Source organism: Rhinatrema bivittatum, chromosome 18 (assembly GCF_901001135.1).
Source record: "Rhinatrema bivittatum chromosome 18, aRhiBiv1.1, whole genome shotgun sequence".
Classification (NCBI taxonomy): Eukaryota; Metazoa; Chordata; class Amphibia; order Gymnophiona; family Rhinatrematidae; genus Rhinatrema; species Rhinatrema bivittatum.
Genome location: NC_042632.1, coordinates 47,659,509 through 47,675,134, shown reverse-complemented (window position 1 = coordinate 47,675,134; position 15,626 = coordinate 47,659,509). Strand labels below are relative to the sequence as shown.

The 15,626-nt window shown below is 43.5% G+C and overlaps 3 protein-coding genes across 7 annotated transcripts in view; 2 read left to right on the top strand and 1 right to left on the bottom strand.

Annotated features, from left to right (window-relative positions):
* SEC24A (SEC24 homolog A, COPII coat complex component) overlaps positions 1 to 3,853 on the top strand; it is a 96,956-nt gene extending 93,103 nt beyond the window's left edge. For all 4 annotated transcript variants that reach the window (XM_029583859.1, XM_029583860.1, XM_029583857.1 and 1 more), the window contains 2 exons: positions 257 to 360; positions 1,431 to 3,853. In XM_029583859.1, the coding sequence (XP_029439719.1) occupies positions 257 to 360; positions 1,431 to 1,545 (219 nt within the window). In that variant the 3' untranslated portion in view covers positions 1,546 to 3,853. The remainder of the gene's footprint in view (positions 1 to 256; positions 361 to 1,430) is intronic.
* The window catches only part of SAR1B (secretion associated Ras related GTPase 1B), a 75,038-nt gene extending 68,366 nt beyond the window's left edge, over positions 1 to 6,672 (bottom strand). The window contains exon 1 of the mRNA XM_029583865.1: positions 6,572 to 6,672. The gene's annotated coding sequence lies outside the window, so the exon portion shown is untranslated. The remainder of the gene's footprint in view (positions 1 to 6,571) is intronic.
* Positions 6,673 to 6,898: 226 nt separating this feature from the next.
* CAMLG (calcium modulating ligand) lies at positions 6,899 to 14,786 on the top strand. 2 transcript variants are annotated; one of them, XM_029583862.1, is made up of 4 exons: positions 6,899 to 7,207; positions 8,889 to 9,358; positions 9,786 to 9,851; positions 11,283 to 14,786. In XM_029583862.1, exons 1-4 carry the CDS (start codon positions 7,024 to 7,026, stop codon positions 11,472 to 11,474), a joined length of 912 nt encoding a protein of 303 aa, XP_029439722.1. In that variant the 5' UTR covers positions 6,899 to 7,023; the 3' UTR covers positions 11,475 to 14,786. The 2 variants fall into 2 exon arrangements, with proteins under 2 accessions (XP_029439722.1, XP_029439723.1); XM_029583863.1 differs by having other exon boundaries at positions 6,907 to 7,162.
* Positions 14,787 to 15,626: the final 840 nt, after the last annotated feature.

The following is a 15,626-nucleotide window of genomic DNA, read 5'->3' as shown; positions in this document are numbered from 1 at the left end:
GATTGATGATTTCTTCCTTGTTTTATGTTCACATGAAGTCCGTGTGAGGTTCACACCACTGTAATAGGTATTGTTTAAAACGTACTTTTTAATGTCCTTGGGGTTCGTCACGTGTGCTGTTGCTGTTCCGGTTACTTTGTCACATATTACAGACCGTGCTGTTTTCCTGTAAGTTCCAGTAGTCTGCATTCTCTCGCAGCAAGCCAGAAATGTTTAAAAATAAGGACGAGCATGAAATTCTCTCTCTTTGCAACAGACCCAACTTCCTGAGCTCGATACGGCGGAATCTGCTAGGATGGCCTCCTTCATTTCTTGGCTTAGGGAGCAGAGACCCTTCTTCCCGACTCTGCATGTAATAAGGTGAGCTGGGCTTTGACTCCTCCAGCCCTCTCTACGTATCGGAAGCTGGAGTGCTGATGCCATTTATGTTCTCGCATTTAATCCCAGATAATTGAACACTGAATGATGAGCGATTTAATGCTGGATTCCAGTATCTTAAGTCATGATGTAGACGTGCTGCTGCCTTGATTTTCTGAAGCATAGTGCATCACGGACATTTTAATGTTTAAACCTGCGTGTTTGGATAGGTTTCCTCTGGCTAGTCTCTGATTTGAGTTCTCTGAAAGGTTGCAGAGCTGTATAAACCAAATTGGGGTGGTTTATGTGTTTTTGGGTTTGTGTTTTTTTTCTCTCTTGACCTGGTAATTCCTCTCTCCTCCTTTTTCTTCCAGCTCAGTCAGAAACACTGCAGGGATTCTGGCACAATGAGCTTTTGTTCCCCGCCCCCCCCCCCCCCCCCCCCCCGGTTTAAGACTTTCCCTCCCTAATCCAGCCAGTGACCCAGGTCCATATATACCAGGGGTCCTTCCAGAAACCCTGGTCAGTGGGGTTTCCCCCTTATCGATGACCGGGACTTTCTGCACCCCCAGGAGCTGTGAGCGTTGCCTCTGCCGCATCTCTAGCCCCACCTGATCCAGGAAGCGTAACAGGCCGGCCTGGGACTGGGTCATTTGTGCATCTCTTCTTTTGGTTACGTCTCTCTGCTAACTATCACTATGCTGATCTGCAGAGCTATAAAAGAAATAGGATTCTCTTAACCAGCAGCTGTGAGAGAGATGCTAGTACATCACTAGCTTTATGTATAATATCTGTATGCTGGCCCGGTGGTTCAGGCTCCAATGCTATGCATTGCTTTATGGGTAACAAGTTTCTCTGTTTTTTTTTGGTCTGATGAAGCTGGCAGAGTTGTGAACAGGGGAGCAAGGCAGCTGCCATTACTGTGGTGATCCTTCTCAACCAAAAAAGAGTAGTGTTGTGTCTCTCCTGGACCTCTCCCAGGCTTTCTGTCTGGGATGCGGGGTGAATATACCCAAAGAGAAAATTAGCCACGCTGTGCATCACCTAATGTTTCCTTACTTTTATTTTGAAAGGGACGAGAATTCGCTGAAATCCAGCTTCCTTCAGAACATGGTAGAAGACAGAACGGAGTCTGCCTTGTCCTACTACGAATTCCTCCTTCACATACAACAGCAAGTGAATAAGTAGCCCGTGGAGGTGGAACTGTGTGGTGAAAGCCAAACCTAACGCAAGCCGCTGGGCTCTGGTATCGTCCTCCGTAGTGTTAACTTTGTGAGCCTGGTGCAGATGAGATGTGTGTGTGTGTTTTTTTTTTCACTGTGATTTCAAGGATCAGCGCAAATAAAGGACCACTACTGGCACACAGCTGTACAGCTACACAATGCTATAACTTTTCAAATCAAGATAAAATTCAAACAAGCCTGGCAAATTCATCTCGCTGCCAATTATGTTTTGAAACTGTTGCAGTACGAATCACTTGGCGGCTAATTGTCAAGGGATGGCATACATTTTGTAAAATAAAGATAAATCTTTGTTGTTCAAAATGTATATTTTTTCTTTTTTTAATTCTTCTGTTATAGGTTTCCATACACATTTATGGTCGATTACAAGTTTTGCAGAGAAATTTTATTATCTGTTATCTATCCATTAATTGTAGATAAGGAGTTAATTCGCTTTTTAAGCGTTTATCATGCTTGAAATAGCGGATAACTTACTGTGATGTGAACAAATATTTAATGAACCTTTTTAGGATCTTGTAAGCGAAGGCAGGAATTTTTTTTTTTATTTGTTTTTGGGTTTTCATGTTAATGGAGTTGAAAGCAAACTTTTCCTGAGACTGGCCTTAGAATACAGAAAATATGAAAATTGTTTGAAAAACATTTTAACTTCCTGTGATATTCTGAAATACAAAAAGAGCAAAACCACCCTTGGCGTAGGTTGCTGATGCCATAAATACGTGGTGATCTGAGCCGCTGTGAAGGACCGGAGAGTTCTTCATTCATCCTAGTTTTGTACTCGTGGTAACCCAAATCTATTGTTGCTATGGCAATTCTTGAACATTTTATTCCCATATGAAACTTTAGAACTGAAAGCTGAAAAACATCAAGCCATCTAGAGCTTTCTTTTAATTGTGTTGGTAAATCAAAGCTTGTTCCTTTTTTTTTTTTTTTTTTACTGAGAATGCTTCACCAATGCAGTCAAAATGCTGCACATGATTTATGTGAGACTGAGTGACACAAGTCTGAGGTTCAATAAAGTATTGAATGTGCTTTTGATGTAGCAGCATTGAAGTGTTTTTCAGTCTGAATGTGAACAGTGGAATCCGAATGAAGTTTATCCTGCTGACAAAATGAATAACTGAAATACTAGAAAAGATGCTAATCCTTTGAAGAATGGATGCAGAATTATCTGATTAGGTTTTTGGGAATCCTGTTTAGCTCTGCCTGTCTAAAAACTCCAGCAATATTGCTTGGGGAGCATCATAGGTGCCCCTGAACTTATTAGGGAAATTGGATATCTGGCAAAAATCTCTCCAGTTCTTGCCAAGGAATATATGCAGATCTGTATCTGACGTGGATATATAGCACCGGTTTTAATAACATTCATTTCAAATCACGATTGACATATTTAGATAACCAGGATGGAAGATGATGGTCCCAAACTAAAACGAAAAAAAGTATGCCAGGCTCTTTTGTTCGTTTTGTTTCTTTTTTTAATGTAAAAGAGCAAAGTAAGCCATTATCTTTTAAGCAAAGGAAATTGTTCTTTGCTGCATTGAAAATGGGTTGGTTCACAGCAGTGTCTTGCATGCTTTTTATCATCTTCTTTGCTCCTTTTAGTAATGTAATAAAGCGATCCGATTTCTCATGAGCTAGATGCTGAAATCCTATTCCGCAGCTGCAGATACAACCGGTGCTCCTGACCTGCTGAACTCGGCAAGATCGCACTGTTGCAATAAATTCCTTTTGGTTTGTGTTTTTTTTTTTCTCTTTATTGGAACTTTTTTTTAAACAAAATATTTATGTATATTTGACACAAGATGCCGCTACTACCACCATCATTATTTGATGTTTATATTTTGTCTTCACATAGTTTGAGGCACCGGCTAATAGTATCGATTGATTTTTTTTTTTTTGATAATTGGACATGCAGAATGGCTCATGTGCTGGGGTCCATCCCGTGATTTAAGCTGTTTGTGCACTATTGAAGTTATAATCCATAATTTTGATTTTGTAAAGTAGTGTATAATATTGTAACATTGCATTCTTTATTCTTGACAAACCTTGAAACACATGTATTGATCTTTAAGATGCTATAAATTCTACCCCCTTCTACCCCTTACACAGATGAGGTTTACTTGTCTTTCTTTTTAAAGTTTGTAATTCTCTTATATTCCTGTAAAAGAAACAAATATTTGTAACACATGCAAATGCTTTTTATCTGTGCTAATTTATCAGATTTGGCAACTCAATAAAATTAAGTGAAAGAGCTCACATCCAAGACCGACCATCGTTTTTTACTAATGGCAATAGTCTTGAATGCTTTACTTAACAGCTTCTTTTCCTTGAATCAGAGGCATTTTGAAAGTATGCAAGTGCTAGATCTTCTAGGAGGACCACATCCTTTTTCTAAATACCTGTATAAAGCACAGTATTTTTTTCAGTTTGATGACCTGCCTTTCCAGAGCGCATCACAGCAGTTTACAAGCAAAATATGAATCATAAAATCTACTAAAGCACAGTATTTGTTTTACAGAGGGAGAAAATATTTCATGAGTGCATACAGCTCCCTTTTCTGGATCTCCCAGAGTGCTTAGCATGCCCAGTTTACTGGTTAAGCATACCATCTAACAACCTGAACTATATAGACTTTATTCCTACCCTGGCTTCAGTGGATCGTGGAGTTCAAATGGCCATTCTTGGCCTTCCTTTATATTAACGGACAAGACCCACAACCTAGAGCTGAAAATGAAAGCAAGAGTAGGATTCCTATTGTCTAAGAAACATGTTCTATTGTTCAATTGGCTCCACTACTTATCACAGACTGGTTCAAGCCCTCTGCCAGTCACAGCAGAGGAGGCACAGTATGCCTGACTGGAAAAAGAAAACAAAAATTCAAAGAAGTAGGAGAAGATGGAAGAAAATATATTTGGCTTGTTTAAACCATGGAGTATGAGGCACAGTATGTGCCAGGTCAAAAGTCCAAGCCTGCCTACCTACCTAGTTTTGCTTCAAAATCATTTCCTTTGTGTCTGACAGAGTCTCTTTTTTTTTTTTTGTGCTATAGTGAAGGGTGCTAGATGCAAACTTCATCTTGTAGATTTCCAGAGTTCCCTTTTATGATCTTTCAAATATTGGCATGTATGCTGTTTACCCAATAAGAAGCTGCCTTTTGTCTGAGCGGTAGGATTTATGGCTTTTTTGCTCTGGTCCCAGCTGCACCAATGACGGAGCAGATCGCCCCATGGCTCATGAGCTCTACTAATAGACTAGCAGGTACCTGAAAATGAGAAAAGGGTTGCAGTGTTTACATCATTAAAAGAAAGCCACAGGATGGGTAGTGGGCAGGTAAGGGCCTGTTGTACCTGCCTACTGTGGCAAAGTGCAGAATATTTCACACTCGGGCAAGCCCCATCCAGGGTTGCCATGGCTTAAAGGGGTCCTGTGGCCACCACAGGACTCCCCCTTATAGTAAACTATTCTTCCTAGTAGCTCCTTGAGGAGGGCTTAAAGTGCTGTAGCGGAAGGGCTTTTAGAAGTTTCACCCCCTTGTGGCTCCTTTAAAAGAAAAAAAAAATCTGGAAGCCAAAAGTGCCCCTTTCCAAGCTTATCTAATAGTAGAGGAGGGAGGGGGGTCATCTTGAGGCAGGAGCAATGCCTCATTTCCTAGGGTGGAGCCGGAGAAATCCTGTGGGCCACCAGAGAGGATTTTTTGAGGGGGTGGGGAGGAAGAGACCTTCCTCCGAAGCCCCTTTCTTCTCCCCACGGCTGCCCAAAAAAACCCCAAAACTATCTTTTTGAGGTGTATTTTTTTCGTGGGAGTAATGGGCCCATAACGCCAGTTTTGCTCACAAGTTTTTGCAAACTACCCCCTAATGTTATTTGTAACTTTTAGGTTCTCTGTAAACCGGTGATGTACCCACGAATACAAGTATATAAAACTGTAAAATAATAATAATGACCTGTATGCCAGCAGCTTGTGGGGAGTGGATTTAAATAAACTTTTGCACATAGCAGACCATCTTTTGTGATTTTTCTCTTTTAATAAATGGATTTATGAAAATGTCAAGCTTATATATATATATATAATGAAAAAACACTAATGAGTGGGATACAAGCACTAATTAACAGAATTATAGAAAGATTAACCTAACAAATTATTTATTACAAAAATCAAATCATTACAAAAATTAATGTACAATTTTATCATCTCTTACTATTCAATATACATTTCTCTCTTAATATAAGAAATATTAACTCTGTTTAAAAACGTATTATTGCAATCAATCCTATAACCCATACTACATCAATCACACTTACAAATGGAATTGTGCATAACAACCTCCTCCTTTTGTATTATATTGTACAATATTATTTTTAGACTATATCAACGTCAGAATATTTTGCAAATATATCTTCTGTGTAAGCTCTCCTAACTGCTGACTGTGATATTGTTCTAATGTTCTTTAACTGTTACCAATTCTTTTTGGATCGTCAAACAATGACAATGCAACTGGTGTTCTTCTATGGTCTATAATCAATGTCCCAACAACAGGCCCTTATTTCGCCAGATGGCTTCCTCAGGGAAATGATCACCTTGAACAGAACACCTCTAGACATCAAATTCTAGAAATAATAGATTCCAAAAAAATAGTAATGAAAAAAACTCCCTCAATGAATTTCTGCCCAACCATAAATCTATTATAATTAATTTAAAATCGATGAACCTGAAAATTTGTCTTTGTTTTACCTTAACCACGCCCTACTTGTCATCGCTTTTTAAGTTTTATCAACCTCACCTAGCACTCAGCTGGTTCCAAACTATGAAAATGAAAAATACAATTGTCATATTCAATCCCTTTATACCAAAAGCTGTTCTTGAATAACATTTTATAAACGAATACAATCCTTTAAACGGGAGGAACTACCTGAATCATACAGCAGGGACGCAGCCACAACAACCTTGTTAATGTCAAAGATAACCCGATCCCTACCTTATCCTGCCAAACCTCTGCCTTGGGTGCTGCTTTGGAAATGTCACTTCTCTCTGGCGTAGCGATCTCACAGTCCTCGTAATCGGACCCCGCGCTGAACGGGACTTCTTAATTCGTCATAGTGCAAGCTGCAAGTACAAATAAAACCTTAAACAATAATGCGTTTAGCGTCAAGACCCCGTTCCTACCTTAATATATATATTTGCATTGATTGGCGTTTAGCAAACCTTTCCATGCAAAACATTTAGTGAAAAAAAACCAAATGTTGCTCTTTAGTACATTGGTCTCTGTATGGCCATAAGATCAAAGATTGCCCAGTGCAAAGCGTTCGGGCTGCGCGGGCCCCCGATGACAGCTGGCCGGGCGCGCCGGTGACGTCATGAGAAGGCGCCGGCGCTGGGCGGCTGCGGGCCAGGGAGTGGCGTCGGCCGCTGGCGAGCACATTCCTCGCCATGGATGCGGAGGAGGAGGAGGGCTGCGGGATGTCCGAGTCCCAGCGGAGAGCCGAAGCCCGCAGGAGGAAGCTGCTGCTGAACTCGGAGCAGCGAATGAACCGGATCATGGGCTTCCACGGCCGGGACGGCGCCGACGGTGAGAGGGCGCGTCCGCCCCCCCTCCCCGGTCCCGATGCTCGGCGTAAGGCGCCCGCTTTATTCCCTCTCCTGGGGCGTGTGGCTCCCCCGTGCATTGGGCGTCTTAGTGCTTGGAAAGTTCTGTCTAGCCTTGGCCTCGTCCCCATGATTCAGAGCCGCTCTCTGATCTGGCTATGCTTGTATGTCTGTAAGATTGATTCCGATATATATACGCGCACATTTTAAAGATCGCTGGCCATAACCAGTCGGGGAGCTCTCAGGACGAGAGATGCACAAATGCTCTTTTAGTGGGATCCCGTATCAGACAAGAAACAATAAGGCGCTTTCTCTATTTTTTTTTTTTTATTGAAAACTGAAAGAACTTTAACATGTCAGTGCATGTTTCATTTATCAATTTTTTTTCTTTAACCACATTCAATTAGCCCCTTAAGGTTTATCTTTTCCCCTTCCTCCCCCATTTGATACCTACCTAGTCTTTCCTTCAACTTTATGGTAAATATAATATTTCCTGTCTCTCTGCCTATTTTATTTCATTTCTATACTCTCTTCCCAACACAGTTGCCCAAAGCTGCTGTGTACAGCAACTATTGTAAACCATAAAAAACATTAAACAATTTAAAAAAGAAAATATCTGCAACACAACATGTTTTCTATTATGTAGGATTATTTTTATGTTATGTTTGTTGTTCCCCCCCCATTTTGGAATACGTGGGCCACACACTTTTTAAAATAAAGACACACAGTTCATGGAAAAACAACACAGTCCTAATACCATCCCCCTTAGATAGAAAAACAAGCCTTCCTAACTGCCACCGTATTCCTCTCCCCAAAATGTCAAACACAAACATACCACCGAAAGTAGCCTTCAAGACTATATAAAACTGGCTACCATATAGCAGTCAACTCCTCTAACACCCACCCATAAATCCACAGCCACCCAACACCTGCTCTCTGACCTCCTCTTAAGCATACATACACAAGGTATATAAACTATTGTTAGTTTTCCCTCAAAGTAGTTGTAGAGGGCATATCTTTTTTTCACTGCAAGGGTGTTATGTACAGTAATATTTCTGATACTGTGTGGTTTTCATAGAAACCCATTGAATTATTCCAAAGAGGCATCTTGAACTGCTTTGTGAATTGCATTCAAATAAGATGCAAATAAGTTATCGGTCCATTTCAAGTGGTTCAGGTGTCCTTGTATAGGTTCCTGATAAGTCCATAGTATGAGTATTTACGGCTGGAGATGCAACCATATCAAGCTTATTTTTAGCACATCGTGATGTGTGGCGTATGCCAATCTGTTTTGCACCCTAGTGATGAACGTGAGACAGCCTTTGCTTGCCATAGTGTTTAAATCTGAATTTCAAATTTGTGAGTAGTACTGTTGAAACAGCAGGGTCTCTTGGGATGGAATTGAATTTTAGCAAAGGGACTACAGAAACTTCTCTTGTTTAAAGTGATTTTCTTGAAAAAACCCACATCTAAAACTGCAAGGTATCTGGCGGCAGTGTTTACAGGTTCTCTACCTCTTCTCGTCCTGCCTCTGGTCACTGGTCTGCAAGATGGCAAGGAATCACTAAAAGTGGTGGGATTTCAGTGTGAGATCCTTTGGACTGCAGGCACCACAGGGTTAAGAAGCCCAGGACAGATACTTTGAAGTACTTAGCCCTCTAAGAGCCTGACCGGAACGCATAATTTTGTCAATCTTTTTATTTCTTTAGACAACGAAAGCCACACGGAGCCAAAAAATCCTCAGCCTAAGCCAGACTCGCTGCCCATTTCATCCATGTCAAAACGTGGCGCCGTTATGTCGGGTGATTCAGCAACTTTAATAGGAACCTCTGAAAACCGCAGCGGCGTTCTTCCAGAAGCGAAGGGCCCCAACCTCGAGGAGATAATGGACTCCTTCAGTGAGACCGCAGAGATGGGGGACGAGAGTGGCAGCGAGCTGCGGCACAGGCAGAGGGGAGACCTGCCGTCGGAGACAACGGAGAGGGTGCCCCGGCACGGCTTAGACCAGTATCTCTCCAGATTTGATGAAGCTATGAAGCTGAGAAATCAGCTGATTAATGAGAAACCAAGCCCGGAGAATGGGAATTCAGCGGAAGAATTGGATTCCTTCCGCATTTTCAGATTAGTGGGGAGTGCTCTTCTCGCCATCGGGGTCAGGGTCTTTGTGTGCAAGTACCTGGTAAGTTTTTTTTGTTTTTTTTTTTTGTTTGTTTTTAAAAGGAGGAAGGGGCAAAATAAAAGCACAAAGCGGCTTTTCGGTGTAGAAATGAAGGACCGGCCGCTGTGGTGAATCAGGTTTTGGGAAAACTCAGGAGGTTGTTCTGATGAGGTCCAGACCTGCTGCTTTAATCCTGGTCAGGTGATTCCCTTAACCAGGGCTGAAAACCTGTCAAACCACCTCTGAGCCTTAGAGGCACATCCTAGCTGAACAGGAGCCCTGGATCACGAGTGCCGTTTAACATCTGTGTAGTTTCATCAAAATGTAAGAAAGAAGATTAGATTTGCATTTGTGACTTTGTACAGTAGTTTTGTAACATAACTTACAAATGACCACATTGCCATATTCATGTATGTATATATATATTGTTTTGTTTTTCTCTCTCCAGTCAATTTTTGCTCCATTCCTTACGCTGCAACTTGCATTTATGGGATTATCAAAGTATTTCCCAAAGGTAAGAGAGACCAGTGTTTATAAGACTTCAGCTTTGGAATAAATCTATTCTGGTTACTAAGCATTGCCAATTAGCAAAACCTGCACTTTTGTTATAGCACCCATCACATCACATCACAGCACACATCACAAAGCCCAGTGTCCTCTCCCGCTGCAGGCTTCGCAGATGCATCCATCTCACTGAGAGCTGGCCTCTCACCCATCGTATCACGTCACAGCACACATCACAAAGCCCAGTGTCCTCTCCCGCTGCAGGCTTCGCAGATGCGTCCATCTCGCCGAGAGCTGGCCTCTGCTGAGTCTGTGGCACTGTCGGTCTTCACACCCAGGTCTCCATTCTATCTGCCCTCCCATGAAACCCAGCCGTGAGAGTCCTTGGCCAGGGGTAAGTAGGTGTCGGTGAGCAATGATTTGGAGCTCTGAATGCTATTCCTGCAGCATCTCCAGCCCTGGCCAACCCGATTAAACAGAAGCTGAGCTTAGCGATGAAAGCCTGAACTCCTGTGCGGTATTGCTCCGGTTTTCCCCCTCTCTTCTCCGCCACAGAGGGGTTGTCCTGGGATTTCATGCATTACATTGCCATTTTAGGCTCCTGCCACTTCTATGCATCCCCTGGCTGTTTCTGTGAAGAAATATCTTTTTTTAACATTAAACTGGAGTCTACTCCCTGTCCCGTTCCCATGACTCCTGGTTCTAGGACCTCTTCAGTAAAATATGCTCCACACTACGCTTTGTCTGGGCCTTTGCGGTGTTTGACTCTTTTTCCTTCTTTCCTTCAGTTTACAAACGTACGACGATTGCTGTGGTGGTTGTGGGGTAGCATTTGTGTGCCAGACCTCTCTGATATAGAGAGAGAGGATTCAGGAATGTGGAAGGGGGCTTGCGGAAGATTGCATGCTGTTTGTGGCAAAGGGTGGGCTCGTTCAGTCGGGCTGGGAGATGCACTCTTTCCCAGTGAATGGGAGTAACTCGTACAGCCTGACGTGGCCATGAAAATCAGTGGGTCCGGCCGCAAGCAGACAGTCCTAAGCCCTAAAGAGGAAAAATCTTTACGTAAACTTGACTGCAAAAAAAGAAAAAAAATTTGACTTTTTTTTTTTTTTTCCCCTGCTCCTTTGTACTTTCAGCTCAAGTCAGAACCAGAGCTGGGATCTGGCACCATGAACCTCCATTTGCAACTACTTAGGGGATACTTTTTCTCCTATTTTTGAGGTTCCTAAAAACAAAGGGCCAGATTTATTGAGGTTTTTCTCCTATTTTGTGTTTTTGGGGGAAAAAACCCTTAGTGAATCGGGTACAAAGTTTGTAAAAATAATTTACTGCACTGTTTGCTTGCAGGAATAATAAAATAATAATAAAAAAAAGGCATCTGAGACATCTTGTGGCATTTCAGGATTTTGCAGCATTCAAGTGGTTTTTCACTGTTTGGCAGGGTGAAAAAAAGGTGAAAACTACAGTGCTGACAGCGGCCCTCCTGCTGTCTGGGATCCCCGCCGAGGTGATCAGCCGCTCCATGGACACCTACAGCAAGATGGGCGACGTCTTCACGGACCTCTGCGTTTACTTCTTCACGTTCATCTTCTGCCACGAACTGCTTGGCTGCTTTGGTTCGGCAGTGCCCTGATTAGCGGCTGCACTTCTGTATCTCGTACCAAGTAACTCCTAATGATCCGCAGCCAGGAATGGGTCCTTTTATTTATAGTTCTTACCTGTTGCAAAGCTTGAAAAGGACACTTTGGTTCTAAATGGGAAAACAGGGTCCCCTGTGCACTCATGGGGTAGTGTTTGTTCAGTGTACTAAGTGTGCACTGCTTTCAGATGCGGAGCAAAACTACAAGTTGTGTATTTCATGTTTTGTTTTCCTAAGCAGGAGACATTTTGTATTTCATTGTTTGAAGTCCTGTTTAGCCCTGTTAGGTTCTCACGTCCTATGCTGGCATTGTAGTCCATGGGGTTCTTTTAAGAAGCCTAAGGTAACGATGCCCGAAAGAAGTGTAAGGCGTGATGGCCTTAAGGAGTTGTTTATCACAGACATCATTAGGGGATGGGGGCAGAAACTAGAGAGCATGTTTCCTGAGTGCATCGTTTGAGCGGCACCATTTCCCTTTTTCTGGAGGGTAGTGGGGCCTGTTTATTTTATTTCAGGTCTCCTAGGGACCGAGGCCCCATTTTCCTTAATATCATTTCCTTGCCACGGTTGAAGATCAGGTCTGGTGGAGAGCTCCCTTGTAAAACAGCTTACTCTTCCCCCCCCCCCCCCCCCCCCCCCCCATTCTTAGTAAAGGAATCTGCCTGGATTTGTGACCTAAAACAACTTTATTTATACTTTTTCTATTTCAGCAAGGGAAATTAGCTGTCAAATGCGAATAATTTCCCGGTCCCTGTGAACTAGTCCCGTCTCCACGCCAGTGCCCCTGTAGAACGTCGTTGCATCTCAGAATTCTGATGTTGCATTAAATTACCAAGCACTACAAGTATTTATATAAATATTGGGAATGTGATTTCTACAGCCCCGGTGTTTGTGTGTTTTGCAAGTTCGTGGTTTATTTCTTTGTAATACTGTTTGGCCTTAATGTTCAGTTAATTGAAGTGACCCATTTAAAATTAAAAAACAAACAAAAAAAAAAAAAGCTGAGAGTCTTAATCTGAATGGCCTATCCATATATTAACTGAACAGTGCTGATAAAAAAAAAAATAGCACCATCATCACTTTGAGTAATGCCGTAATGAAATACTCTGGGTGTCGCGCTCTAACTAAGAAGAATTTAGCATGGTGATAAATAAATATAGTGCTGCATTGTTCTGGGAGCCAGATGCTTTCTACTCTCACTCACCTCGACCCTCTGAGGAAGGTTGGGTAGGATTCGGGAGTGCTTTCTGGGACAGTCTGGGTTGTTTCTTTTCATGAGCTTCTATTTTCTTTTTTCTGAGTGTAGCACTAGATAAGGGCTGCACATCCTTAGGGAGCCTTTTACCTTAAGTTGGGAGCCGACATAAAAATTGCAGAAGGAATTGATTTTTTTTTATTTAGGTAAAATTGAAGTCTCTTCTCATTCGTTCGGGGAGAGAATGCCTGAGCTATGTCCCAGAGAAACCTGAGTGCACTGTGCAGCAACCATTTTTATTTATTTATTTATTTTACAGTGGCTGCTAGGTTTGTCAACAAAATAACTATTTTATTTTTTTTTAAAGATACCCTCACTTTGAGGTGGATGTACTAATCCAGGGGTGGCCAGCTGTAGTTCAGGAGCCACAAACAGGCCTGGTTTTCAGGATTTCCACGATGAATATGCACGAGAGAGAGATTTGCATGCACTGCCTCCACTGTATTCCATTCCGTGCACACTCATTGTGGATCTGCTGAAAACCCGGGCCGGTTCATGGCTCTTGAGGACTAGAGTTGGCTACCTCTGCATTCATCTGGGGAAGTTTGCTACAGGGCCAGCAGGAGAAAAGATAATTACACCTCACTGAGGTGTAGTTAGGCTTTGTGGGCTGCTTTCCATAAAAAGGCTTTTTCTGAAGCTGATTTTCATTAAATATTAAGCTGCTTTGTGAAATGTTGGATCACAGCAGCTCATTAATGGATTTAAATAACATTTTGTGTTCAGCGGACTGTATGTGAAATTTTACTACTGCGAATGGCCAAACTTGCAGAAAATATTAGGTAAGCTTCGTGCGCTAAAACCCTAGAATTTTGGGGGTTTGTGCAATTTTGCATTATGAAACCCCATTTGTGTAAATTTCAGAATTGTAGTCGATTATCCTTTTTATGTAAGGCAATGGGAAGTGCTTTACTTAAACGTCAGCACAACTGGGGTGAGTTCCTTATTCGGACTGTGTAATGCCCTATTACAGATGCAAGGTACAATTGGATCTTACCTGCTGATTTTCTTTCCTTGAATCCTGACAGACCACTATGGGTTTTGTCGTCCCTACCAGCAGATGGAGACAGAGTTCTAGACCTCTTCTTGAGGATCCCTTCTATACAGATGGTTTCGTGGGGAAGGGGGGCAGTAGATTCTTAGGAGAAATTCTGCATTTTAAATTGGAGGAAACTGAGCCCCGCTCTCCAGCGGTGATAACTGAGAGATCCCTCCCCCAGTTGAGAATTCCTGAGGTGATTTCCGAGATCCCTCAGAGATGTGCCTTAGTCTGGTAGCCGGTTCCTGGTGTGGACTTTGCTGCTAAGGCAGCAGGTGCAGGAAGCCAAATGTGGAGGTGACGGACAAAGTCTTCTCCCCGCTCCACAGCGAGAGACATTCTCTGTATTAGCGCTGAGCCCAGCGCTAATACAGAGACTAATAAAATAATAATAATAATTAAAAAAAAAGATTTACTTCTGATCCAGAGACTATTAGTGGGAGTTTCGGTAGGTTTGCCCCCGGTCTCTGTGCTCGGCGTGCCATACCGAATCGTTCCCACTCCCGTTGGGGGTAAGAGGAATTGGGCTTCCGAGTGGGTTGAGTGGCCCCCAGTGGGCTAGGCCCCGCTATGGGCTTGATCGGCCCACAGCGGCGCCATCTTGCGTGCGTTTCCTGTGCGTGCCGTATTGCCCTCCGTAGGATGTCGGTGCACGCAGTGAGTCAGTTCTGCGCACTCACTGTGCACGTAATGTCGGGCAGGTCCCTGCGCGCCCAACTTCGAAAGCGAGCGCTACGGGGAGGCTGTGCGCACGGACTGTGCGTGTGCCTCGCCACGCGTATTTACTCGTAAATTGTGTGCATACACTTTTAAGCACAAGCCGATTGAATGCACAGCCACCGCTGCCAATGGCACCAGCAACCGAGAAACCTAAGCGCCTTGCTCTCTGCATTGCTTGTCGTATTAGGGCTTCACAGCTTGACCTGTCAGCACTGTGAGGAAGCCCAAGGAGAGTTGGCCTCCTCGGACTTTGCTAATCCAGTCTCCTCCCATTCAGATGATGGGTTGGACACAGCTTTAACTGGCAGTATGCTGGACCTGAGTACACCCTTGACTGGGTCATCCGTGTGAGAGGGAAATTCAGCTTGTCCCACCCCAGTACCGCCTGGATCCAGCTGCCTTCTCTCGGGTGGAGTTTTTCCAGAGGCTACAAGCTTTTGTACAGGCGCAGTCTGCTGCCTGTCTGGACAGAACCTCAGCCTGTGACCCCTCTCTCACCCATTCCTACCGGCAGACCCCGAGGCATGCCTCACTTTACCAAGGGTATCCCTGGTAGGGACCCGGATGGCATGGACGAAGAGGAGGGCCCAGATTCCTTGGAAGTCGGGGAAATTCTCCCTGAGTTGGAACCATATCGGACCGTGTTACGGTTCTATCACAGAGATGAATTGCTAGCCTTGGTTTCCCACACCCTGAAGACACTGGGAGTTCCTGGGGCGGATTCTGTGACCGAACCAAAGACGAATCCCATTCTGATCTCCCTGTGGAAAGCTTCTTGCTATTTTCCAGTAATGAACGCCATCCAGGAGTTGATTGATCTGGAATGGGATGCCCCAGAAGCAAGTTTTAAAGGGAGCCGAGCCTTGGAAGTGCTATACCCTTTGGACCCGGCAGTAAGAGAACATTTGGAAGCCCGAGCAGTCAGATTGGCATGTTTACTCCAGGGTCAAGCGGTCCATGTGATGTTGGACAATGCATCGATGATAGCCTGCATCAACCGCCGGGGAGGAACCAAGAGTCAGCAGGTGTCACAGGAGATACCACTCCTTATGGAGTGGTCGGAAATACATCTACAGATGATCTCAGCCTCCCACATCGCAGGAAAGACCATGTCAGAGCAGACTTTCTAAGC